The 27,746-nt window shown below is 45.3% G+C and overlaps 1 protein-coding gene across 1 annotated transcript in view; it reads right to left on the bottom strand.

Moving 5' to 3' along the window:
• LOC144762010 (cGMP-dependent protein kinase 2-like) overlaps nucleotides 1-27,746 on the bottom strand; it is a 243,369-nt gene that overhangs the window by 57,204 nt on the left and 158,419 nt on the right. The window contains exons 11-13 of the mRNA XM_078647174.1: nucleotides 24,653-24,700; nucleotides 22,291-22,344; nucleotides 8,115-8,241 (exon numbers count right to left, since the gene is read on the bottom strand). Of these exons, the coding sequence (XP_078503300.1) occupies nucleotides 8,115-8,241; nucleotides 22,291-22,344; nucleotides 24,653-24,700 (229 nt within the window). The remainder of the gene's footprint in view (nucleotides 1-8,114; nucleotides 8,242-22,290; nucleotides 22,345-24,652; nucleotides 24,701-27,746) is intronic.

Raw genomic sequence — 27,746 nt, forward strand, 5'->3', positions numbered from 1 at the left:
ACCACTGTGAACCCTCCCCTCTAGAAAAGGCTCGACTGCCAACCCAACTCTTGAGTAGGTTTCTCCTGTCGCGGAGCTGAAGGCGTGCATCTCCCCTTCACTTCTACAAAAACCTTGACCACATATACACTAACACATCTCTGCTCTATACTGGGACTCAGGCTCAGTTTGCCAAACAATTAAAGGGCTTTGATCATTCTTATTCTAAAACCACTAACACTTGACTATTCCTACCTTTATGGTAAAGGTTACATCTCAGTTTGTTTATTCAGGTCCCTTACTAGATCATTTTACAGAAATAGCTCCTTCCAAACCTGAGACCTAGGTTGAAGGAACCTCAACTTTGCAATTTGTTCCAAGGACGTTGGAAAAGTGATCAGACACTGCAAGAGTAGTTTTATTTTGAAAATGTTAAACATCTTTCCCAAAGCCCTCTTATGAAATGTTGTTTTGGAGATAGACTTAGGAAGCCTTCTGCAGAGTGATTGTGAAGGAAATTGAATGCAGTAGTTGTATTTTATCTTCACACCATTTTTTTGTACTTCATGTTTGCACCTTGCTTCCTGTACCTTGTCATTGATAGTTGAAGTTTCTCTGATACATAATGTGATGCTGTGATTTATGTTCTGAGTTGTTTGTTCCTAAACAGGATTGATGAGCCGTTTCGCTGGCAGTCAGCTGTTTGGTGAGTGAATGTAAAGTTTCAAAGATACATGAGTGGAACAATGCAGATGGTCTCGACGCCTCCATGAGACCTACAATCCTTAGCTCTGTCTGTAGGCTTAGTAACAGATACTTGGGGGCATATTATCAAGAAGGGCGTTAAAATTATCGCCGCTTTAGCGGCAGAAAACTGCAGTTAAAGCGGCGATAATGGGCTTGATAATATGTCCTTGAGAATTCCAATAGAAGCCCAGGTTCACACCAGAACATGGGCTTCTATTGGAATTCTCCAGGGCGTATTATCAAGCCCATTATCGCCGCTTTAACGGCAGTTTTCTGCTGCTAAAGCGGCAATAATTTTAACGCCGTTTCTTGATAATATGCCCGCAAATATGTTAGCACCTGGGGTAACAATAGAGAAAGGTGCAGGGTGAGAGCCCGGCTTTAGCACTGGTTGCGCCTGGTGCGACAGTCATTTTTGGCGCACCCCCCCTCCCCCCCCCAAACCCCTCCCTGTCCATGACCTACTCCTCAGATTTCCTCACTACCACCAGACAAAAGTGCTACTCGCGTCTCCATAGCTCCTCTCTCACGTACATTTAATTTGTTTTAAAGCACTCATAAGGGCTGGCTTTTCTAATACACTCTGATATTCACACAAAATACAGACCTGTTCTTTGCAGCAGGCATATTAACTCTCTGCCTAACTTTATGGCAAGTGAAAACTGCTACAAGACAAAACTCCAGTCTCTCTCTCTCTCTCTAGCAGGAACATTAATCACAAGTGTTAGCTTGACATTTGTATTGTTGACTGAAAGATGGAGCAATCGTAAGTTATTGCTGAACCCAGAACTACCCACCCCTGCCCCCGAGGTCAGCGCCACCCCTCCAGGTCAGCGCCCCAACGCCCGTCCTGGGCGGGAGCAGCAAGAGAGGCACACTCCAGCACAGGTAAGGATCTAGTTACTGGAACCAGATAAATAGAATTAGATTGCCTTCCAGCATCACACCACACCACAAGCATTATTGAATAATAGTACATGTTGGCCACTTTCACCATCTTTCTAAGGAATGCTTGACCACCGGCCGGGTGTAGTATCCTGTGTGACCCCACTCCCTGTGTGCCTGAGCTGGTGTCTGGAATGCTGAGAGTGAGTGACGTCACAGAATGTTAGTGTGCGGTCTGTACTGGGAGCTTGGAAGAAGGATTGAGCTCTGGAAGTACCAACCTGCTGTTACTGCAACCAAAGAGCCTCAGATGAAATAAAGAACTTATCTCCAACCTCAGTGGCTCCAGGTTCTTCTATGAAGAACTTACCCCGTCCTACAATATTCTTGTGGCCTGTGTGAAATGAACCAAGACTCTGGTGGCAGCTGGGAGTCATTTTTGGTGGAGGAGGAGGCCTGTCGCAAGAAGGAAAGTGGTCCCTTCACCGGGGAAGACTGGTCTGAGGCCACCCACACTCAAGTCCACCATAGAGTGGTGTCAGCTCAGACTGCTGGGTGGGAGCAGCCCAGTGAGGAGGACAGGCAAGGTCAGGCAAGGACAAGGAACCAGATAAAGGGAGTTGTAAAGTGATGATATGTCCCAGTGAATACTCCCAAGTTTAAGGACAGTGCTATGGAGACCGTGTTATAAGGGCCGCGCTGTGGAGGGGTGTTCTGGAAACAGTGGAAGGATACAGGAAGTCTCCTTTTTAGTATGTACAACTCTGAAATGACCCATGGCACTTCAGGAAGCAATAAGTTCAAGTGTGACATAAGGAGTAGCAGTGGTGTGTGTACAGTATGATTTCTCTATTAAGTCAACTGTGGAACAGACTAGTTCATGCCTTTGGAGGGTCCTGAGTCCATTTACGCTCCAGTTGTTTGCAGTGTCGTGTGTTGGGTAAGTTTCTGTGTAAGTTAACTTCTGTTGTTTGGGAATTTAAGTTTATATTAATGGTTGTGGTGAGCTGAATGCTCAGCACTGCAAGACATGTTTGGAAGTTTCAATTATCCAGTTGTTGGTTATTTTGGGAGTACTGAGTGGATGTATGTCACTACAACGTGGGCTATTATCATGCGTGCCATTACAACGCTGTTTTTACAACGCAAGTGGTTACAAAGACTTGCACTGTATGGGCTGGATAGTGGAATAGTTTAATTTTCCAGCCCACGTTGACAGTGGGGAAGGTGTTGGAATAGAAAATTAGACTATTCCTTTGCCAACAGTGCCCTCCTGCGCAAGTCGTTGAAACGACTTGCGTTGTAAAAGCAGCGTAGTAATGGCAGCGCGTGGTAATGCCCGCGTTGTAAAGGCTGTTCCCCGTACTGAGTCAGCATTATACTGCAATGTTAAGCCATGTTAGCAGCCTGGGGAAGAGGGTGTAGTACCCATCTTCATGTTGTTATGTAGGTGCAAAGTGGTTGTGTGTGTCCAAGTGTTGTGCATCTGGGGAAGATTAGTACCCCATTGCGAAACATAAAATTGTAGTACAGTTGAATGTGTTTGATGCAGACTGGGGAAGGAGCAATCCCCGGTCACTAGAGGTTGCATGCGATGAGTAGGCGAAGTTGGAGAAGTGTAGAACTCTGTCATGAGAAGTTGCACGAGGAGCACCCCGTGTTGTGCTACGATGGGGAGAGTAGGACCCTGTCATGAGAAATTGCATGGGAGAGTGTCCCATAGTGTGCTAAGTTGAGAAACAGGAACAACTTGTTGTGAGAAGTTGTATGGGTGCAATGTTGGAGAAGGTAAGCACCATGTTGTGAGTGGTTGCAAGAGGGAGTAGTACTCCATGGAGTGAAAATGTGGAGAAGAGTGGTACACTGTTTAGTTGTGGATGATACCCACAAGGTTCTCCTGAGTATTGTGGGTGACAACCACAGGGTTCACCTGAGTACTGTGAGAGATAACCACAAGGTTTGCCTGAGTATTGTTGTTAATAACCACAATACCCTGGAGAACCTGGAGGTTGGCACCCAAAACTCCCCAGGGTACTACACTTCCCCACATTTTCACTGTGCCTGCAGTTTGTTCAGCTGTGTGAACATATGGAGTCTAATATGCAGTTTGGGGTAGAAGTTATAGTGCCCATCTGCATGGTGTTGTGTAGATACATGCTAGGTGTGCATGTCATGGATGTGGGGAAGAGTAGTACCCCATCATGAGAGATATGAATGTAGAACACTTGTAACTGCACTTTTCTGCACCAGCAAATGTCTGGACCTCTTCCAGACACTATGATGACAGGCTCCAGTAGACGTATACTAAAACATTATTGACATATCACAACAATCAAACACTAGAGCAATCGAACAATGCAGCCCGTGACATCAGACTACGCAGGTAAAGAAGTAATAATCTACAACGGAGGAGGGGTCAGTGTCATTGCACTGCTTTTATTAGATCTGTCAGCTGTGGTTGACACTGTGGACTATCATATCCTGCTGGACAGACTTCTTGTGGCTAGGTAAATATGCAAGTTATTGCCTGGATTTCAACTTTATTGGCCAATGAAGCACAAATCATCTCCCAAATTTAATTCATGATGTTTTATACAACTTTATCTGTATGTCCAACCATAAACTGCTTTAATCTGTTTATTTGGGTTCCAATTCCCTACATGTGTATATGCATATGAAATGTATATAATATAGACCCTAATACAGCTCAACAAACCTAGCATTTAGCCCTCTACACTTACAAACTGCCTACTGGATGTGAGCGACTGGCAGGGGCCAAATTTGTCTCAACCTAAATATTGGGGGACAAATTAGGTTTTGTGATTGGTGACGGAATGTATCTAGGATTCCCCCTTCTGGTCTACAAGTAAAGCATCTTGGTGTTTAAGACTGACTCTAATTTGGAAACAACTTCCCAAGTAGCAGTTGTTACCTCCCCTTGCACCTACCAGCTACGCAAATTGTACAAGGTAGTTCTATTCTTACTTTTGAGGGTCTTCGGTCTGCGGCTTCCACTTTAATCGAAGACCATGTAGATTACTGTAATCCAGTTTACCTCTGCATCAGTTAGTACCTTACACAAAGATTACAAATTCTCCAAAATCAAGCTTTCTCGAGCTGTACTGTGCCCCATGCTTCACCTCTCTCTTACGCTAGCTTCAGGCTAATTCAGACTAGAGTACATTTTAAATTACTGCGTGTGATACATTGCTGTATCCATGGCACGGTTCTTCGTTACCTTAGCAAACGGCTCTGTCGATGCAGCCCTACCATATACTACTGAGATATTCTAATATGTCTCTACTCAAAATTCCTTGAGTTGCTAAAGCCAGGCTTTGCAGGGACAGGACTCTACATCTGTTGTAGGTTTGTAGATTTGTATATATGTATTGATGAGCCAAATTCTCTTATCAACCTCTGAAGAAGATAGCCGCAGCAATGTTTGAAGAAGGAAGCTAGTCCAACCTTTGAAGGAGATATGAACATCCTTCTCATTAGTTTTAGTCATGACATGCTTCACAGGAGACGGCCGCACCAAACGTTGAAGGAGATAGCCACACAAACTTGACATCAAAATAGCCACAGCAACCTTTGAATTATATAGCTATACCAGCCATCTAAGTAGGTCTGATACAAGAACAAACAGGAAAAAAGTGCCTGTATCTGTGTTTTCTGGTTGTCCGGGTTGCAGCACCTTTTGGGTGCTTTAAACGGTTTGTACATTTTTCTCAGACAATTTGCGCATTCCCATCATACTACTTTAGCAGACAGTTTATTGAGTCAAGATAGGTTAGATAAGGCTGTCCAACAGACATCTCAAAACCAGTCGCACCAATCAGGTTTCCAGAATTATGTTTGATGATATCTGGTTGGATTCTAAGGCCTATTGGAATAGCCTCGCCTCCAGGCTACCCCCAAAAAACCCCAGAAACACCCTGGCTATATGGAAAACAATCACTATGGAAGAAACAGCCAAAATCATGGGAACCACCCACTCCGTGGCCCTGACGAACCCCTTCCCTTGCTACATCTACACTATAGGTGCCTCTCCCATAAGCGAAGTGCTCACCCACATCCTGAACACCTCCTTCACCACTGCACTGTTTCTGGAGGCCTGGAAACATGCAGCGGTCAACGCACTACTTAAAAAACCTTTGACAGATCCCACCCTGCTAGCAAACTACAACTCAATCTCCCTACTACCCTGCCCATCCAAGGTCATGTAGAAAGCCAACATTAAGCAATTCACCCACTACCTCGACACACACCAACTCCTGGACACCACTCAAACAAGAGCACTGCAACCACCCTCATCGCAACAACAACCCACATCAGGGTGATCCTAGAATGAAGAGAAACAGTGGCCCTTATCCTGCTTAGCCTCTCAGCTGCCTTCGACATGGTCTCCACATCAACCCAGATAGGAAAATTGCATTAAACAGGCATCCAAGGACCCGCCCTCAACTGGATCGGTTCCTTCCTCACAGGAAGAACACAAAGAGTCAGCATGCCACCCTATAAGTCGGAAGCCAATAACCTCATCTGTGGAGTCCCCCAAGGATCCTCTCTCAGCCCAACATTGTTTAACATCCATATGACCCCACTTGCCAACTTCACCAGATCACACGGCATCAACATTCTTTCCTACTCAGACAACACCCAACTGTTACTCCAGATGGACAAGACTCCTGAAAATAAAAATGTGCTTTTAAAAAGGTTTATTGAATTTTTGCACACATTACTACAGCATCTTCAAAAGAGACTCCAAGTATATTAAGACATGAACAAGTGTTTTCAGTATATCAATAACGCTTCCATCTCTGGGTCGCCAATCAAGAAAATATCTATATGAAACACATAAACAATGTGTCACAACTGGAAGGAAAACAGAAAAAGAGGAAAACAAAAACAACTATGGAGTCTTCACTATATGGAAGAGGGTATGTGTCTGACAGGTAAGGAGGAGCTGGGGCACTGAGACAAAAACGAACATATCCATCCGCATGGCCAAAAAAGCCACTTGGATGTGATCTAACTCCCTCAAGCTCAACTTTGACTAGACTGAAGTGGTGATCTTTAGAAGGCAAATCTTTGCTTGGTATTGCACCTGGTGGCTGACAGGCCTCGGCTCCACTCTAACCCCAACAACAGAAACTTAAGAAGCTTCCTAGATGACAAGCTCAACGTGACAGTCAAGGTAAATGTGGTGACCTTCACGTGTTTCCACAACTTGAGCATAGTGCAAAAAATCTTCAAGTGGCTACCAGAGAACACCAGGAACACAGTTACACAGCCCTGATAACCAGCAGCCTTGACTATGGAAATGCACTCTACACAGGAATCACCAAACAGCTCCTGAGCTGGCTCCAGACCATCAATGCTGCAGTAACAGTCATCCTCAACCTACCTTGTCACACCCACATCACTCAACCTCATTACCTTATTACATCAACAGACTTCACTGACTCCCCATACACAAACGCACTCAGTTCAAATTCTTAACACACATACAAAGTACTACACAACAAAGGACCTGCCTACCCCAACGCTACATACACTTCCATCAACTTTTCAGGCACCTCTGCTCAGTTGGACTTTCGTTTGTACCCTTCATTCACAAAAACAGAACCGGAGGCCACGCCTTCTCATACATCTTCCCCAAAGCATGGAACGACCTCCCACAGCACATCAAAGCCTCCTCATTGCTTTCTGTGTTCCACAAGAAGCTGAAGACCTGGCTTTTCATGGGAGACTGCTGCCTGCCCACTTGCAAAGCGCCTGGATACACTCACGGGTGATTAGCATGCTATACAAAAAGGAATTATATAACATTGTGAATTATTCATGAATCTAAAGCCTGGATTTCTGAACATCCCTTTTTTTCATGATGCTTATTTTTGTTTTAACGCCTTAACTGTGGCCGTTATTTCGGCGCAGTGCTGGGCGTTCCAAAGAGTGGCCGTTGAACGTTCGCAGCACTAGCCAGGTAGTGCTCCGAACGTTCAGCGGCCGATGGCAGCAGCAATGGGGTTAAATGGGCCATCTCCTGAATGATGTAATAATAGGTCTCAATACTCAAGCAGTCCTCATTGAACAAAATAACAGTGGAAGGCCTACTAATGCTGGTTGCTAGAATGTATGGTAACCTATGACATCTTTCATTCTCCCCCATCCTCTTCTCCTTACTATGGTCCTTTGGAGCTGTGTCCACTGGACATTCCCTGCTGCAGTCCATGAGAGTTGCTAGGATGTCAGTGGTACTTGAGATGGGTCATCACTTAGCCTAATAAATCTATTTGTCCATTTTTTTCTGTGCTTCAATGCTACATTGAGACCCTCAGCTAGGTAAAGAGAACTGTGTTTTTGCTCTAAACTAGATGGACCTTTTGAGTCCAATTATGTGATCAGAACTGGAGAGCATATTTAATCAATAGTACATAATCAACAATGAATACATCAGCATCTTTATTGATGCAAGGTAGAGTTTTTAGAACAATCCTTACCAGCTCGACTCTGCCATAGCCACCAGCACCCAGAGTAACTGCCTCGCCCGCGTGCACCCCATCCCTGTATAGGACCGGCTCTAGGTCTTTCAGCCTGAATGGTTTGCTACAGTCTGGGATGTACCCACTGAAGAAAAAGTCAAATATACAAGAAAAAATAAATAGACCATATATGTTTTAATGGTCAGCAGGTTATGTCAGCAATCACATTTTGTATTACTGTCGCCCTCTCTATATCAGGAGTGACAAATATGTTTTTGCTAAAATATTATTAGATACAGAGGCCACTATTTCCTTTTTTTGTGGCTGCTCTTTCCAATGAAATGTAAAATATATTTATTATAGAAGTTTATCAGCTTTACATGTGAATATACTTGGACAATATTGTGCATTTGAAAGTGTTCATGTAAGTACTTTTCTTGGAGCCTCTCTGTTGTGTTGTAATTAGTTATTGTTTGATTGGGGTAGATTGTGGCACGTATATGTGGATATATAATCTGTGTGTTGGAATGTTGATAACAGATACTGATAGATGAAGACATTGGCTGAGTGCACAGCAGGTCGTCGTACTGGATTTTTCAATAAAAGAATTGCTTATTTATGTTAAGCTTCCGCAAAGTTGTTAGCAAATAATATAATTAATTTCAAGCATTCGCAACACGAATTTTCAATTCTAAGAAAGGGCGTAGAGACAATGACTAAACTTCTTTTTCTTTACTCCTCAATTTTCCGCAACCAATAGAATGTAAACCTTTCAAAACACTACATTTCCCATGACCAGCATGTGGCCCACCACCCTATATACATTTTCCAAGTTGCTATGCAGCATCCTCTTTCTTTGCCTCAAATATCAGAAAAAAGTTCAACAGTCTGAGACCTATAACGAAGGATCACTAACATTAACCCCATCGCTGCTGCCGACGTTGAACGGACGTCGCGTGCACCACCTCGGTAGTGCTGCGCACGTCCGTTGAACATCGCGGATCCGCCTGCTTAATAGAACGTTCCGCACTAGCGCGGAACGTTCAGCGCAGGCAAGGGGTTAATAACCACAAACTGGATAAATTGGAGCTCGACCAGAATGTCCTGGGTCCAAAGAATTTAAAGTACTCTGTTTGCAACAGCGAGAAGATCACCCCACAAAGAACTCAGCTACCACTGAAGAGGACTTCCAAATAAATCGAACTACTACATGGCATGAATCACTTTTCCTCATTTCCTAGGAAAGCGAAAGCATCAAATCCGTAAACACTGGACCATTTATCAGACTAAACTTTATGAAATAATTAACATTCTCGGGAAGGAAAAGAATGATATACATCACATAATCTATACAAATACATATATGTGCAAATGACTGGGTGGGATCATCTAAGCCTACATATCCTTAATAGAATTTCAAATTCTAGTCGTAAATGCTAGATTTTCTGTATTCTATGTCAGGATTGGAGGCTTCAATTATGCTTATTTAAAGCTGAGCCACCACCACAGAAGCAACACCATCAATCAGCTTAATATAGAATGACACAAGCATGGACTCTGACAATCAATTTCCTGCTCTTAATACGCCATCTAAGCGTGAACCCAAAGCAAAGGAATTCATAGCCAACCCCCCTATAGCGGAAGGGGCACCAAAAGAAGCAACAGTGCCCTCTTCAAGTAATAACCAACTCATCCATCTAGCTAATGTAGCAACTACTACAGGTCTAAAAGTCTTCAGCAAAGCGATCAATAATTGACCTCTCATATCAAAACGAAACTCAGAAGTACTCACCTCATATGCTTTCAGACATTGTACCACGCAAACCTTAGACTCATCATGAGAAAAACAGGTAGGTTACTGACCTGGAATTGCATTTCGTCCATCTGCAAATAAAAAAGGTATTCCCCTCAGACAGAAAAACTCTTTCAGCACGCATGTCAGACACTCTCTTACATGAAATTGGACACAACAGCATAGTCAATTTGGCCAATAGTTCTTTCCTCAATAGATATTTATTATCAGGACAAGATACTAGAAACCACAGGACTATGTTAATGTCCCATAAAACAGAGTACTTTGGTTGAGGTGATTTAATCATCTGAATACCTCGCAAGCAATAAATTACACACTACAGGGTGTTCGCCAATGGACTTACTATCAAACGCCAGATAACCTTCCGAAATTGCTGATATGAAATTGTTTATCGAGTGATAAGCCATGCCCACTGATGCTAGCGATGACAACACATGTATGACCAAACTACAACCTGCTCCAATAGGATCTGTTCACAGCACGAATTGCACCGTCGCCTCCATGCCGAAGCATATCTCTTGTGTATTCCCGAGATCCACGCTTGACTGATGAAAGCATTAGCTGATTATAAAAGGCCTGGGAGATTCCACCTTTCCTCTGTAGCCCTCCAAGTCACCAGAGAAAGATGTTCCGACAGGATCTGTGGATGGCCCACTGGATCCACAAGGAGGTTCCAATGGAAATGGATCAGCACCGGGCTAGCACAAGTCGGTTCCAGAATCATCGAAACCAAGCTAGTGCTCTACAGAGTGGGGTCACTAAGATCAAGTCTGCCTTCATGCATCTCAATTGTGCAAGAATCCTGGGAATCATCATGAAAGGAGGAAAGGCACAGCTCAGGAAAGGGGAGCAGTTCTGGAGAAATGCATCCGTGGCTTGGGTTTCCAGATCTAGGTGCCGAATGAAAAAAAGTCAGACATTTACAATTGTGGCGGGATGCAAAAAGATCTACTGAGGAGAGCCGCAATGGCAGTGAAACATATGGAAGATTTTTGGGCAAAGCCTCCAGTAGCTGAAATTTACAGATGACGCAGTGCACTGCGTTGACCCGGAATATATTCCACCACTACAAAGATTCGATGCTGAAGGCAAAAATGCCAAAAATCTTTGACTATCTCTGACAGCAGGCGTGACTTGGTCCCGTTAAATTTGTTCACATACCTGCCGAAAGAAACATTGTCAATTCGTGGGAGAATGCAAAAATCCATCTTCTACAGAGAAAGACTCCATATGGCACAAGAACCTGCTAGGAGTTCCATACAATTGATATGGAGCTCCAGTTCCACTCTGGACCAGCGACCTCCTGTAGAGATCGGACCACAATGAGCACCCAAACCCCAACGGCTGGCATTTGACTCTATTATCGTCTCTGGAGTTGAGCCAAAAATCGTCCGGTCATTCGAGGCTTCCATGTGGTCTAGCTACCAAGACATTTTGATTTTCACTTCCTCTGATAGAATTACCTGTTCTGAGAAGCTGAGATCCTTGTGGAGGGGCTGAATTTTGAGTCGTTAGCGGTCACGATAAAGGAGGTGACCTGGAAAAATGGCCTGGATCGACAAGGCCAACAGTCCCACAAGATGAGGTATCAATCCCAAGGATACAGTCTGTTTTCTCAAGGCTGACCTCACCTCTTTCTTGATGTTCTGAACTGTCTGGGCTTAATTCCAGATGTTGGGAAGAGGTTTGAAACAATTTCTGAGCATTTATGATGAAAACCAGATCCTGAGGGAGAAGGATCGTCCACTCTAGATGAGTCAGAGCCAACTGGGGAAATTGAACCATGATAACGATGTTGTCTAAATAGATGATCAGCCGTACCCCTCAAGCCTTCGGGGACTCCACAACAGGCCTTGTGATCTTTGTGAAACACTATGGGCCGGAGAATAGGCCAAAAGGGAGAGCTCTGAATTCGTAGCAAAGACCTTGCCAAAGAAACTGAAGAAAACATTGATGAAGAGGAAAAATGGGGAGAGTTATGTAGGCGTCTTTTAAATCTAATTAAATTATCCAATCTCCCTCCTGGAGGATGTCCCTCAAAAGGTGGATTCGCTCCATCTTGAAATGACGTTAGACTGTCCACCCATTGAAGTCTTTCAGGTTTAACACTAGGTGTGACCCGTCCCCTTTATTTTCCACCAGAAAGATACAACTAGGAAACCTATTTGGTGGGGAGATGACACTTTTATAGCTCCCTTTTCTAATATATATCGTGAGCAGAAGACAGAACTGGACAGGTTTGCTGTAGAACTCTAACTTATATTCCTAAATCGATAGAGAATTCAGATGTCCTGCATTAGACCCTGCCAGTTTTTAAGAAATAACTTGACACTGCCCAGAGTTAGACTTCTGATAGTGGAATAATTCTTACTTGTGCAACCATATTCTTGCAGTAATCCTTGTGAACCTCTGTATTACACTTTCTTGAATAAATTCCTGTTGGCATGGGGATGGGAGGGGTAAAAGGTGGACCTATAGGAGGATCCCTGATTTCCTCCTCTACCTCATTGGTAGAAGTCTTGTTGTTGACCTTGGTGGTAGCCCCACACAAACATGAGCCCTCTGAAGCGTACAGCCCTGCCAAAAAGTGGTCTGAACACTTTTTAAGGGATCCTGGGCCTTGCCCAGATTGGCATAAATAGCCAAAAACTTAGAAAGTTCCTTCAGGAAAGGGCTCCCAAACAAAAGGATTTGAGCTATTGCTCAAATCAGACAACACTAAACTCAGTTTGGTTCGGGTCTATTTTGAAGACGATGGAGCATCAACATTCACTGGATATAGCGCAATTTGCATTGGTTTACAGCTCTTTGGGCCCAATCGAATAAGATGTCTAGATCTGTGGGTGTCGCTGACTCCTTGGCCTGGTATACAAATTCCAGGATTTTAGTTAGTGGGCCTAATACATCCAATAACTTCTCCTGACAGTTCTGCCATGCACAATCAAGGGATGTATGACATTACAACGCATGCTTTTACCACGCATGCCTTTACAACGCGGTTTTTACAACGCATGCCTTTACAACGCATAGTGCTTTGTGGTGCTGGATAGTGAATAGTTTAATTTACTATTCCAACTCCAGTCCCCGTGGATAGTAGGGAAGGTGTTGGATAGTAAATTAAATCTATTCCCTATCCTAGAGCGCCACCCAGCGCAATGCGTTGTAATGGTTTGCGTTGTAAAAGTTGCGTCGTACAGGCACTGTGTGGTAAAAGTTGCGTTGTAAAGGATGTTTCCCCAATCAAGGCCCCTTTTAGGATTCTTAGAATATTTATTTAGGAATGTCACTAAGGTAATATCAACTTCAGGAGTTTCTGTGACTTTATCAGGGAGGTCTGGACTGGGGCATTCAGAACATAGATATATCCAGACACCTTCGTCAAATCCTTTACGAATGTGTTTGCACATAGTCCGCAACTTCTTGCGGGGAGCCAGACAGTAGATAGTGGATGAATAGTATCTCCCGGCTCAAAGTTAAGTACCCTGGGTTGCTTCTGGATATTGCTGTGGCGCAACTTGCACTTACTAGGGCAAGGTTCATCCTCATGGTCTGAGCTCTCTGATGAGGTGGAATTTGTATCATCTGGGACCGGAGTTGGAGGAGGAGTAGGAATAGGAGAAGCACTATAGGCGTGATCCCTAGCCATGGAGTTACCAACTTTTTGACAGCCTAATCATTGGGTCCCTTAGGGATTTTAGTGCTATGTTTGTCTTGTGTGGCAGAAGGGCCACTATCACTCATCAATGGGGGTGTAGGGATCCAACCCTGTTGCTGTGTGTAGCCACACTACTGCCATTTAAAGGGGCCAATGGTGTTGAACAGGGCCTAGTTATTAGACTGTTGCACCCCAGCAGCTAGCGCCTCCACCTGGTCATGCTCCAAAGGCCCTTCAGGGTCATCATAGTAGTAGTCTTCTATGTCTTCATCTAACTATTCATACACTGTCAGCTCTTGCAGAGCCAATATTCAAGTGCCTCTGGAGGTTAAGAAATGACCAAAATTGTATTTGATGATACCAACAAACTAGTCTAGAGCAGTCAGGGGGAGTGCGGAAAATATATAACCCCAAAAGTAGGTCAAAGTGATATAGAAGTAGATATAAAGCATGGAGGGAGGACTTCCAGCACTCTAGGAAGAGCCTGCTATCAGTTTCCAACACTGAGGAAATCACACGGGTCAGGGCATCGCGGGGAAACAGCAAAACAGGCAGCGAAGAAACGCGTCGCTACACGTTGAACACGCGTGTAATTGCAGGCTCTGGCCAGATTAACACTGCGTATGTGTAAGAGGTGCCCAACTTCAGGATTAACAAGCATTTGCAATGCAATAGGTCTCGCATTTACACGAGACCAATTGCATTGAAAATAATAGTCATCACGGACAACGGGAGGGAGGGAGGGCGGGGGAGAAGACACGGACAATGGGCGGGCGGGGCGAGAAGGCACAGACAACGAGAGTGCGGGTGGGGGGAGGGGGGAGAAGGCATGGACAACGGGAAGGAGGGGGGGAGTAAATAAGGCAGTAGGAGAACCTCATTAAATAAAATAGTGCTCACCGTCTAAATAGCACCTACCGTACAACACTCTAAGTAAAGGGGCCAGTCGACATGGAAGGTGACAAATGAAGAGGAAGCGGTACTAAGGAGGGACTAACAAGCCTATTGATAAATCAGAAGCCAGCATTTAGGACTGACAATGACACAAGTCAATGGCAAACATGGGCGCAGAGTGGGCGGGGCTTCTATTCACTACTCGTCTACAATAAGTCTCGCAGAGCAGCGCATGCGCGCTGGCTCAGGCTCGACATAAAAATAGGAAGTGCAAATCTGTGAGTCCTCTCTCCCGTTTCTCCCGCTCCACAAAGTTAAAACAGGTGCGGCAATTCGCTCTGTTTGGGAGGATAAATGCTCCCTGAATGCACGCGAGGTCGCGCTACAGTATACAGTGAAAACAATTAACAGAATGGCAAAATTAAACGATTGCGCAGCAGAGCAAGTCCACTTGCTTAAGATTCAGTATGAGATCGGCAACAATATAAAAATGTTTAAACACTGTAAGCATGAAACAACACTGACCGGTATTAGGAACAAGAAACAGCTCAATCTACATATTAAGACAAATACGAGGAGATGTACCTAACTGGCAGCGAAGCAGCGAAGAAAGAGGAAGCTGTATAGGGACATGAAGGTTATACAGGGCTTTATGGTTAGAACATGTGGCTATTGTGGTCATGGGAAATGTAGTGTTTTGAAATTTTGACGTGATTGGACGCCCAAAATTAAAGAGTAAAGAAAGAGAAGCCACTTACCTTGCTCTCGCTGTATCGCTGAGCACAAGGTAAGTGATTTTGTTTTGTTTTTTAATTTAATTTTACGTCTCCCGTCATATGTCGATTTACCTGACCGCCACCCTGCCCCGTCCTGCCTCACCACTTTTACCTGTGCCGGCTGTCACTTCTGTGTATAAAGGTCAACAAGGGCGCCCAAACGAGTCAGCACAGGACCTCGGGGAACATATTTTGAAAACAACAGTGGTCCCATGCATAAGCAATATTCATACAGCAATCAATATAGACACAATGGATACTATATTCGTTATGACATGTCCAGCCGGACAGTGGTCGCAATCTTTTACTAGTCAGAACAATATGAAAACAAGATTCCTTCAACAGTTCTTCGCAGTGGGGCACAAGCCTGCACCCTAACACATACAAATTGGCATGGTGAAGATAATACAAGCAAACAGATCAGGGCTTTTAGGCAAAAGCTGCAGATTCCTGTAAATAATATTATAACAGAAATTCAGATAGCACCATTACAGGCATATAACACATTGTATACGTTTTTGGTATATGGTGCTCAGAGAGGTCGACGGCGTTTCGATCCCACTATCTAATCATGGGGATCATCGTCAGGACATTGATAATGCCTAAAGAGTAAAGCCTCTATAGCCGTTGATGCACAACCAGGGAATGCAAGGTTGGATAGGGGGGCGGGGGGTTGTGGGTTTTCGGTCAATAACCAGGCAGTCCAGCAATCTGGAGCACTTCTAAGCACATTTCCTTCAGGAGCATGTGCAGAGTAACAGAGTCACTACTTGACGCTTGTGCAATATTTTTTGTTTTCCTTCATTACACATGCTGTCGGAGGCAGTGTGGTAATCCACATGACGTGCATGCACCCTTCACTCAGGGCTATATATGTAAGCGAGGACAAGCAAGCTTTCTTCATAACTGTGTTTCTACATTGACAAAGCTATGTTCCTGCTCTCCAGTCCAGTCTCCAGTTCTTGGCCCATTACACCCTCGGCTGACTTTACAGATCCATTACACACTTGCCCTTACACATTTCCAGACTACACCCTTACCAGACTTTACAGACCCATTACACCCTTCCCAGACTTTACAGACCCTTTACACCCTTGCCACACTTTACAGACCCATTACACCCTTGTCAGACTTTACAGACCCATTACACCCTTGTCAGACTTTACAGACCCATTACTCCCTTGCCAGACTTTACAGACCCATTACACCCTTGTATGACTTTACAGACCCAGTACTCCCTTGCCAGACTTTACAGGCCCATTACTCATTTGCCAGACTTTACAGACCCATTACTCCCTTGCCAGGCTTTACAGACCCATTACACCCTTGTCTGACTTTACAGACCCAGTACTCCCTTGCCAGACTTTACAGACCCATTACTCCCTTGGCAGACTTTACAGGCCCATTACTCATTTGCCAGACTTTACAGACCCATTACTCCCTTGGCAGGCTTTACAGACCCTTTACACCCTTGCCAGACTTTACAGACCCAATACACTCTTGCAAGACTTTACAGACCCATTACACCCTTGCCAGACTTTACATACCCATTACTCCCTTGCCAGCCTTTACATACCCAATACACCCTTGCCAGACCTTACAGACCCATTACACCCTTGCCAGACTTTACAGACCCAATACACTCTTGCTAGACTTTACAGATCCATTACACCCTTGCCAGACTTTACAGACTCATTACACCCTTGCCAGACTTTACAGACCCATTACACCCTTGCCAGACTTTACAGACCCATTACTCCCTTGCCAGACTTTACAGACCCATTACTCTCTTGGCAGATTTTACAGACCTATTACACCCTTGGCAGACTTTACAGACCCATTAAACCCATGCCAGACTTTACAGACCCGTTACTCCCTTGCCAGACTTTACAGACCCATTACACAATTGCCAGACTTTACAGACCCATTACTCCCTTGCCAGACTTTACAGACCCGTTACTCCCTTGCCAGACTTTACAGACCCATTACACCCTTGCCAGACTTTGCAGACCCATTACACCCTTGCCAGACTTTACAGACATGTTACTCCCTTGCCAGACTTTACAGACCCATTACACCCTTGCCAGACTTTACAGACCCATTACACCCGTGGCAGACTTTACAGACCCATTACACCCTTGCCAGACTTTACAGACCCGTTACTCCCTTGCCAGACTTTACAGACCCATTACACCCTTGCCAGACTTTACAGACCTGTTATTCCCTTGCCAGACTTTACAGACCCATTACACCCTTGCCAGACTTTAAAGACCCATTACACCCTTGCCAGACTTTACAGACCCATTACACCCCTGCCAGACTTTACAGACCCATTACACCCTTGCCAGACTTTACAGACCCGTTATTCCCTTGCCAGACTTTACAGACCCATTACACCCTTGCCAGACTTTCCAGACCCATTACACCCTTGCCAGACTTTACAGACCCATTACACCCTTGTCAGACTTTACAGACCCATTACTCCCTTGTAAGACTTTACAGAACCTTTACTCTCTTGGCAGACTTCACAGACCCATTACACCCTTGCCAGACTTTACAGACCCATTACACCCTTGCCAGACTTTACAGACCCATTACACCCGCGACAAACGCGGCGATCTAGGCTGCGGATGTGTGTTGCTGTGGGTGCTGTTTTATTTTAACATTTGCTGATTTTAATAGCATGTTTGAAAACTTTATTTTAAAAGCCTGATTTGTGCATTTACGTTGTGACACTGCAAAGATCTTTCTTACCTGCACTTTCACTCGCTCGTGGCCCCGTTCCGCCCCGGCTTTGTGCCGTTTGTGCGGAGGGTCAGCTAGAGGAGCATCACTTCCTGCTCGTGACACCACTTCCGCCCTGCACCTACTCATCGCAGGTTAGCGGTCTAGTGCTGCCGAGCCTGTTGGTATTTAGTCCTCGCTTCCAGCTCCCGCCCATTGACAAACGCGGCGATCTAGGCTGCGGATGTGTGTTGCTGTGGGTGCTGTTTTATTTTAACATTTGCTGATTTTAATAGCATGTTTGAAAACTTTATTTTAAAAGCCTGATTTGTGCATTTACGTTGTGACACTGCAAAGATCTTTCTTACCTGCACTTTCACTCGCTCGTGGCCCCGTTCCGCCCCGGCTTTGTGCCGTTTGTGCGGAGGGTCAGCTAGAGGAGCGTCACTTCCTGCTCGTGACAACACTTCCGCCCTGCACCTACTCATCGCAGGTTAGCGGTCTAGTGCTGCCGAGCCTGTTGGTATTTAGTCCTCGCTTCCAGCTCCCGCCCATTGACAAATTCGGCGATCTAGGCTGCGGATGTGTGTTGCTGTGGGTGCTGTTTTATTTTAACATTTGCTGATTTTAATAGCATGTTTGAAAACTTTATTTTAAAAGCCTGATTTGTGCATTTACGTTGTGACACTGCAAAGATCTTTCTTACCTGCACTTTCACTCGCTTGTGGCCCCGTTCCGCCCCGGCTTTGTGCCGTTTGTGCGGAGGGTCAGCTAGAGGAGCGTCACTTCCTGCTCGTGACACCACTTCCGCCCTGCACCTACTCATCGCAGGTTAGCGGTCTAGTGCTCCCTCACCTCCAGTATATAATGGCGGTATGGTGGAAGCGCAGCGGACGAGCGCAGCGGGAGCGCAGCGGGAGCGCCGACTTCGCGCCGAAGTCGCGCACAAGTCAAGCCCGTCTGCGCCCGTCCGCGGCCGACCGGGCCTAGGGCTCAGTCGTAATGTCCATCTCCATTCTTACTCCTCCGCCGATCTCCAAAGTCTTAACTCCTCAGGGCCTATTCCTGCCCGCACTGCTAGGGTTGCTCAGGACTGTGGTATCTTTGTCCCTTCTGACACCCCTGCCCTAGAAACCCTTCCCCTTCACGATTCCTCCCCAGCCCTTTCCTCCTCCATTTCTCAGAATTCCACTCCTTTACTGGTGTACTATCTTAATACCCGTTCCTTAATTAGCCACCAGCTTGAGATCTTTCAACTACTACTTGAGAGCGTCATCGGCATTCTCCTCTTAGCTGAAACGTGGATAACTCAGGACTCAGCTCCCGACATCCTCGCAGCAATTCCTACAGGTTACTACATCATGCAAGCCAACCGGCCTGCCGGGAAGTCCGGCGGAGGGGTGGCGGCCATCATCCGCTCCGAACACAAATTTTCGGAGTTGACTGTGATTTCTATTCCCAAAACTGACTGCCTCTCTCTTAAATTTTCCTCTGTCAAATCCGCCTTTGTGTGTGTTCTCGCTTACAGGCCCCCTAACCACATGCCCCTCTTCCCTCAACTATTTGGCGATTTCATCTCCCAACTCGCGATTAATCATGCTAACATCATGATTATTGGTGATTTCAACTACTGGCCATCTGATGCCCGCGAAAGCCAATCCTCTATAGAGTTTACAGACTTTTTAACCAGTATGAACTTCCACCAGCACATTAATATCCCCACCCACCACAAGCGCCACATCCTCGACCAAGTTTGGACGTCTAATCTCGACATCTCCCCTCCCTCCGTATTTCCTTGTTCTTGGTCTGACCATTGCTTTATATCCTTCTCTCTTTACCTTCACGCCTCCTGCCCCCCCCCTGTTAAGAACTTTTCTGCTCGTAACTGGAAAAAAGCAAATCTGACCGATTTTTACGCCTCATTGGCCTCCACCTCTCCCATACCCTCGATCTCGGTGGCTGATCAGGCTGCTCACCTTGAAGCATGGCTACTTCTTGCCTGCGACAAAGTTGCCCCTTTTAAAACCATTATAGCCAAGCGCCCTCATGACGCTCAGCGGTGGTTCTCTGACCAACTTAAAGCGGATAAACTCGCTCTCCGACAGGCAGAGCGCCGCTGGAGGCGCAATTATGACCCCCAGCTCAGACTCGTCTACATAGACTCCTTAAAATCCTACAAAAAATCGACCTTGACAGCTAAATCCGCCTACTTTTCTTAAAAGATAATGGACTCCAACAACAAAGCCAAAGATATCTTTTCCATTATCAACTAGCTTTCCCTGCCTGACAGGGTCATACTTCAACCCCAACCCACCCAAACCTTGTGTGGTTCCCTCAACTCTTATTTTATTGATAAAATTACAACCATCAAAAATAATATCCCTTCCCCCTCACTCCCCTCACCCCTTCCTCCCCCTCCTATGAACACTAGTCGTTTGACAGAGTTCCCGCCAATTTCACTAGATGAATTTTCTTCATTGCTCCACAAAGTCAGCTCAGGTTCCTCTAATGACTGCTGCCCCCCTCAGATCTTGAGGGACGCCTTCTTGGCCTGTCCTGGCCCCCCACTAGCCTTGCTCAACAACTCTTTAGCTACTGGGGAAGTCCCTCATTCCTTCAAACAGGCAGCCGTCTTACCCATCCTAAAAAAAACTAACGCCGATCCCACAATCTTAAGCAATTACAGACCGATTTCCCTCCTCCCCTACCTAGGGAAAATCCTGGAGACATATGTCACCCGCTGCCTGAGCTCCTTTATCGAGAAATCCTCCTTCCTGGATGCCCAACAAGCTGGCTTTAGACCCCTCCATTCCACCGAGGCGGTCATAGTAGCCGTCATGGATGCCCTCAGGAAAGGTGCTGACAAAAACATCTCACAGGCCCTTGTCCTTTTGGACCTGTCGGCAGCATTCGACACGGTCGATCACACTATTTTGATGGACCGTGTCAACAATGCTGGCATCCAGGGGGTGGCCCTCGATTGGCTTAGATCTTTCCTCGACCACCGATCTCAGGCAGTTCACCTGTCCACCTTCTCTGCGCCCTACTCATCTTTAACTTGCGGGGTCCCTCAGGGCTCTGCGCTATCACCTTTATTATTTAATTTGTATCTACAACCCCTCTTAGCCTCCCTCCGCAATACCCCGGTCACAATTTTCAACTATGCGGACGATCTTCAGTTAATTTTCCCCATTGATTCTCTTCCTTCCTCCTGTTTTAATTTCCAGTCCACCATGTTGGCCATTGCTGAGTGGATGTCTCTTAGCCAATTGAAACTGAACCCCACAAAAACAGAGCTCGTTCTAGTGGGAGGCTCCTCTAATTCATGGAATCCCACCTTTTGGCCTTCATCCCTGCGGACGGCACCTACTCCTGTGCGCACTGTGAAGAGTCTGGGGGTGATCATCTCTGAAGACCTCTCTATGAGACCACAAATCAACTCAGTCACTTCATCCTGTTTTTTCCATCTAAGGCGGATTCGTAAAATCAGCAGGTTCCTTACCAGAGATGCATTGATCTTAGTCGTCCTTGCTCTTATCACCTCCAGACTCGATTATGCTAACACTCTTTATGTGGGGATTCCAGCATTTCAGCTCCATCGGCTGCAACTGGTGCAGAATCAGGCTGCCCGTCTGATCTTCCACCAGCCGAAACATCAGCATGTCACCCCTCTTCTGCGAAACCTTCACTGGCTCCCGGTCTCCAAACGCTGCACCTTCAAGCTTGGATGTACCATCTTCAAAGCCCTTTTTGACTCTGCCCCCGTCTTTATCTCATCTTGCCTGTCTCGTTACGTTCCCCACAGAGATCTCCGCTCAACATCTCTTAATTATCTCGTGGTTCCTAAATGCAGACGGAAAAAGCATGGAGGGCTGAGCTTCTCTGTCTTGGCTCCCTCCACCTGGAATTCCTTTCCAACTTCACTCCGTCTCTGCCCTAGCTATAACTGCTTTCGCAAATTGTTAAAAACCCTGCTATTCCAGACAGCATTTGAGTAACTCCTCCACCTTGGTCACCGTTTTTATCTTGTCAAGAGCGCCATGAAACCGTTGGTGAACGTGCGCGGTACAAATACTTTTAACGTAACGTAACGTAACCCTTGTCAGACTTTACAGACCCATTACTCCCTTGTAAGACTTTACAGACCCATTACACCCTTGCCAGACTTTACAGACCCATTACACCCTTGCCAGACTTTACAGACCCATTACACCCTTGCCAGACTTTACAGACCCATTACACCCTTGCCAGACTTTACAGACCCATTACACCCTTGCCAGACCTCACAGGCGAGCAGTCATTGAAATGCAAAGAAGCACTGAGGGCAAATACCTGCTGAATCGTCTTGTTTCATTCACGGCAAGGCCTTCAGAGGTCGGAGAATTTCTTTAAGGAAAGACAAAATTGTGTTATTTTGTGTGGCATTTCAATTTCTCAGCATATTTTGCTTCACTAAACCCCAAATGTCACCGCCCCATTAGCTGCCACCTAGGTGGTAAATGGTGTTGCCTGGAATTGGAGGGGGACTCACTTCATGGTGTAGGCGCGCTCCCTGTGCGCTTGTGGGTTAATATGAGGACCCACATTGGAGCATATCCTATATTTTATTACCATTAACCTTAGAGCGTCCACCAGGAACAACAGGGTCAGAAATCCACATTTATCACACAATAAAGGCTCACCTGGTGGCAGGGTGCCATGCTCGGACCTTAATGTGATGCTCTAAACAGATACCCAGGTACAGAGGGGGCCTGAGTCAAGGTTGGATCATAGAGAGATAATCAGTTTATCAGATGTGATAATATTAGGAGGCAGACAGGCAGGGGGCAGCACAGACTAGTTTAGAAATAAAATAACCTATCTGAGGTGTACTTCCATGGTTGGAAACCATGGGGTGTCTACCTCGCTGCCTACTCAGGGAACAGGAAGGGCGACATTTTACATCAAATGCATATTTTTATGAGTCCATTGAATCAAGAGCTCGAAGGACGCCTCCACCCAGAGATCTGGAACCTTGGGACTGGCTTTGAAAATCCTTTGAGCTGGCAGACTCCCACCAAAGGTTTGTAGAAACTCAGGCCAAAAATCATGCAAGGTTACCCAGCTCTGGTACACAAGTCTACGTGGTTCCAGGAAAACCTATCTTAAAAAGTGTATGTAACCCAGATGAAGCCAAAGGTTATAAAACTTACTATTAAAACAGAAAAACTCAAGCACATTTCTAAATATTTCTTTTTGGATGTTTGTTAAACTGTAAATGCTTCTCTTTGTAAGTGCAACACAGAACACACTAGGGCGAAATAAATGATCAAATTATATACATTTTTCTTTTTTTAAGAGTATTGCTGTGGTTTTCAGGAACTAACTTTAAAATGTCAAATTCCACTAAGGCAAAAGCCAAAGTAATGTCCCCAAATGTTGTATGTTTACTTGTTGTATTGTAAGTGAGGGCCGGTCAGCAGTACAATCCTTGTTCATGCATAAAACTGAAGACAAAGAACAGTGAAGAGATTAAGGGGCATATCATCAAGGCGCCGCGATAAAATTATCGCCGCTTCAGCGTCCGTTTTCGGGTGAAAAGCGGCAATAGTTTTATCGCATTATCAGCAAGGTCACGCTATCGCGTGAATCCTTGCCTTAGCGCCCTTTCCCTCAACGCCCAGCTTTGCATCTCTAATGAGATGCAAAGTGGGCGTTCCGCACACAAATAACGTGAGAAATGTCACTAACCGACATTTGTCCTATCAACAAACCGCCCGCTAACTTGCATGACGATAAGGAAAGTAGAGCTAAGCGCGCTTATCGCTACTTTTCTTACGCCTGCTTTCAATCTGACTTAGCTATTATATCCAATGGAAGGTGGATATAATGGCTAAGTCTGGCCTGCCCTATCAACAACGTATCGCCAATCGTTGTACGATTATCGCTGGATTTACAGCGATAATCGCACATTTGCAGCTAACTCTAGAATTTTTATCGCTTTGGAGATAAGCGTCGCTGATAGCGCGCTAATCTGCGCCAAAAAAATCCAGCAATAGCCGGCGATAATTATCCTAGAGCTAAGCACGCTTATCGATAATTATCGCCGGTTGTTGCTGATATGCCCCTGAGATGATGGGGGTCTCGGCCACATTTATATTAACCATGCCTTATAACGCTTGTGGGGCCCCAGAGATTACTAAGAAGTCCACAGAGGTTGGGTCTGCTGCGGAGGATGCATTCTGGAGAAAACCTAAGGGGCATTAACAGTTTTCTACTGCTCGGTCATTGCGAATTCTACACAGATACCCACATATTTTCCCCTGGTAATTCAGAGTTACAGCAAATCATGTAATCCCAATTGACATGGTAATCAGAATTACCAGCCAAATCAGAATTACCAAGGGCCTCGTAATTACTGTTTTACGAAGGCCTTTCTTTTTTTTTTTTTTAATGAACTGCATTTTATTGATTTTTGAAGCATTGAGCAACACGCAACGTCCCTAGTTACAACAGCATAATCATATAAGGGCATACTACAAACATCATCACATCCCACCTGTACACATACATCATGGTAGTCCACGGTACTCCAACCATGTACGTTTTGTATGTTTTTCTCATAAAGTCCTTTCCGTAGACCCTTTCCCAACATATTTTTATCCTAATTTCATTGAACGACAACAAGAAGAATTAAGATTGTGAAAAGTCTTACGTGTCAGAGGATTCCACAACATCAAACGGGTACATGTCTTCAAAATCCCTGCCAAAAAAGATGCAGATTGGAGTCTGTTAACTTTAGAGGCACCTGTCACACAGCCTTGGGTAACAATTTGAATATATTAGAACTTATGTCAGTGAATGTAGTATAGTTTTGCTAATAATACTATTTAAATAAATAAAGAAAACTGATTTTCATCCATAAAATTGTGCACATCTTATTCTAATCGCATATTTTATATATTTCTGTTCTAAGAACTGGGAGAGATTGAAGAAGGAGATTGGGGGGCAGCCAAATTATGCGAAATCTGGGCGGGGGTTTCATACTTTATTAGAGGTGAAATACTTTGAAAGTTGGTGGAACAAGTTGGCTTCGGCTTGGTCTAGTCCTCTGGGAAATAGGTGCAAGCCCTCCAAGCAAAGGCTGAGCCTGTGTTTTAAACAGACCCACCCAAGGTTAAAAATGCAGGCACGACAAGTCCTATATCACTCTCTGGGCAACTGGAGGCTGGTGAATGTGGCACAGCCGGTAAGTTACCAGATAAACACAGCATCTGAGACTGAATGAGGTTTCATAAATACTTCTACGTTGAATTGACATCTACCTTCCAGACAATTTTCAAGCTCAAACCTAGGAGAACAAATTCCAAGTATTTAAGGTATACCAAAACCAGGCACACATACACGTGTGTCACGCATCCCGCCATCAACCAGAACTACACACAAACTACCACACAGCTCCCCTCTTTACAAAAAAGAAGACATTACCACACACAGTAGGTCCGATTCAAAAAAGTTAACTTAGACGTTTGGTCTAAACTTGAACCAAACGTCTACGTTTACGACTTTTGGAATTCACAAAATGTATTTATGAGTGCTATCTTTATGTCTGCACTAGGGCCAGATCTCCGCCGGAGTGCGGATGTAAAGATACAACTCGTAAATGCCGTTTGTGAATTCCCAAAGTCGTAAAATTAGAAGTTTGGTCGAAGTTTAGCCCAAAAATCTAAGTTTATCTTTGTGAATCAGGCCCGCAAACTGTATGACCACATTGAGAATATAAATACACACCACAAACACATATATAGCCAAATGTATAGACCATCCCAACTAATGTAACACAGCATCACAACCATGGAATCATTTCATCATAAACGTATTGCTCGTGCTACATCTCACAACCAGCAAGAAACCCTCAACATGACACAACACACCACAGATGAGCAACCCCGCTCCTCGTGTCCATGGGAGCACCATCACTGATGGCCACCAACTCCTCATCCATCACATCTGAATAAAGATTGCTTTTGTCACACTGTCTATCGCACCAATGTTTGATGGAATCCCTTGTAACCATAAGATACACTCAGACGCCATCCTTCCTCCTCAACTCTCACTGCATTGTTTACAACATAAGCAACATCTACTAGATCTGAGCACATGGGAGCACCCTTCCCTGCACAACAGGAACCAACCGACCAGCGTTACTGTCAAATCCCTCATCCTCCCTCTGTGGGGTCCATTTGACTCTTCGTCTTCTACTGGAACCACGCAAAACTCTTCTTCACAACACAGTAATCCACGGCAGCCTTGATTCCTCCACATTTCTCTTTCTACCAGGAAGGAACGAGTTCTGATGAAGACACATGACCTCTAATTGGGTAAGTTCTGTAAGTAGAGGTGCGTGTAATGCTTTCTTCTGACAAATTCTTCCCTTCGCCATCAACGGAGTCAGCTCTTTTGTAACCCTAACAAATCTCTCCACTTGGCTGTTTCTTCTTGTTGTCACAGTAAAGCGTGACAAGTATGTTAATTTGACCAGTTCTGCTCACAATTGAAGATGAAATAGTTCATTGTTTCCTCTGGTCATTGGACGTTACGTTGAAATACCATAGAAACTGTTCAGAAAAGGTGCACTTGAAGGAAAACTCAACTAGTAAAAGGATGCCCTAGTGCTACTGATATGGTGAATGTTATGGCTACATATGTGACTTGGGTGGCATAGAGCTTGACGTGTGGAGACCCTAGGTATCTACAGCAGGCACCCTACAATGGATGACCATCCTGTGACCATTCGGTGAGGAGAACCTCTTATATCCGCGTCCGTACAGATGTCTGTGGGGATCATACCTCTTGCTTCTTTCTCAGTCCAAGCTCTGGTAGGCAACCACATGACGAAAGAAGAACCATCTTTAGCGTCTCAGCGCTCCGCAGCGTTTCAGCACCCACTCAACGCCACCAGTGTCCCAGCAGGTACATGACTAGGCCAAAGTAGACGCTGAGCTTGGATGAGGTTATATTGAAGAAAATGTTCTCACAGGACCAGTGGGAGACAGCTGCAGACAGGAGGCAGGGGTTCCTTCATTTGGCCTCTCCATGCACACCACCAACACGCTGCTCACATGCGTCAGTATTCCATCCACTGGTATGGTACAAGGCTGAGGCCTACACATTGTGGGCCAAAAAATATTGTGCTCAGAACAGGTGATAACGGTGAGCTAATCTCTGGAAAGGTCTCACAACCCTCTTTCTTCTGCAATGCCTGGGTCATCGCTGCGGGTGCACGGGGGCAGGAATTCCCCGTTGCAGCAGACACACGGTCACACAGACACACTGACACAATGTAACCTGGTTGCCTTCCGTTGTGCAAAGATAACAACAGAGCGCAGGCACACATGCCCCGCTGAGAAGGAGTCATATATAAAGATTGATAAGGCATTGTGCAACCTCAGACTTCATGGCAGCCACCCAGGACCCCACAAGATCATAACACAACTGCGTCATATCTTCAAACAGCCCACAGGAAGGTCTCATGCTGTAACACCGCTGCACTGTACCACAGCATAACACAACTGCGTCATATCTTCAAACAGCCCACAGGAAGGTCTCATGCTGTAACACCACTGCACTGTACCACAGCATAACACAACTGCGTCATATCTTCAAACAGCCCAGGAAGGTCTCATGCTGTAACACCACTGCACTGTACCACAGCATAACACAACTGCGTCATATCTTCAAACAGCCCACAGGAAGGTCTCATGCTGTAACACCGCTGCACTGTACCACAGCATAACACAACTGCGTCA

Source organism: Lissotriton helveticus, chromosome 6, assembly GCF_964261635.1.
Source record: "Lissotriton helveticus chromosome 6, aLisHel1.1, whole genome shotgun sequence".
NCBI classification, from domain to species: Eukaryota; Metazoa; Chordata; class Amphibia; order Caudata; family Salamandridae; genus Lissotriton; species Lissotriton helveticus.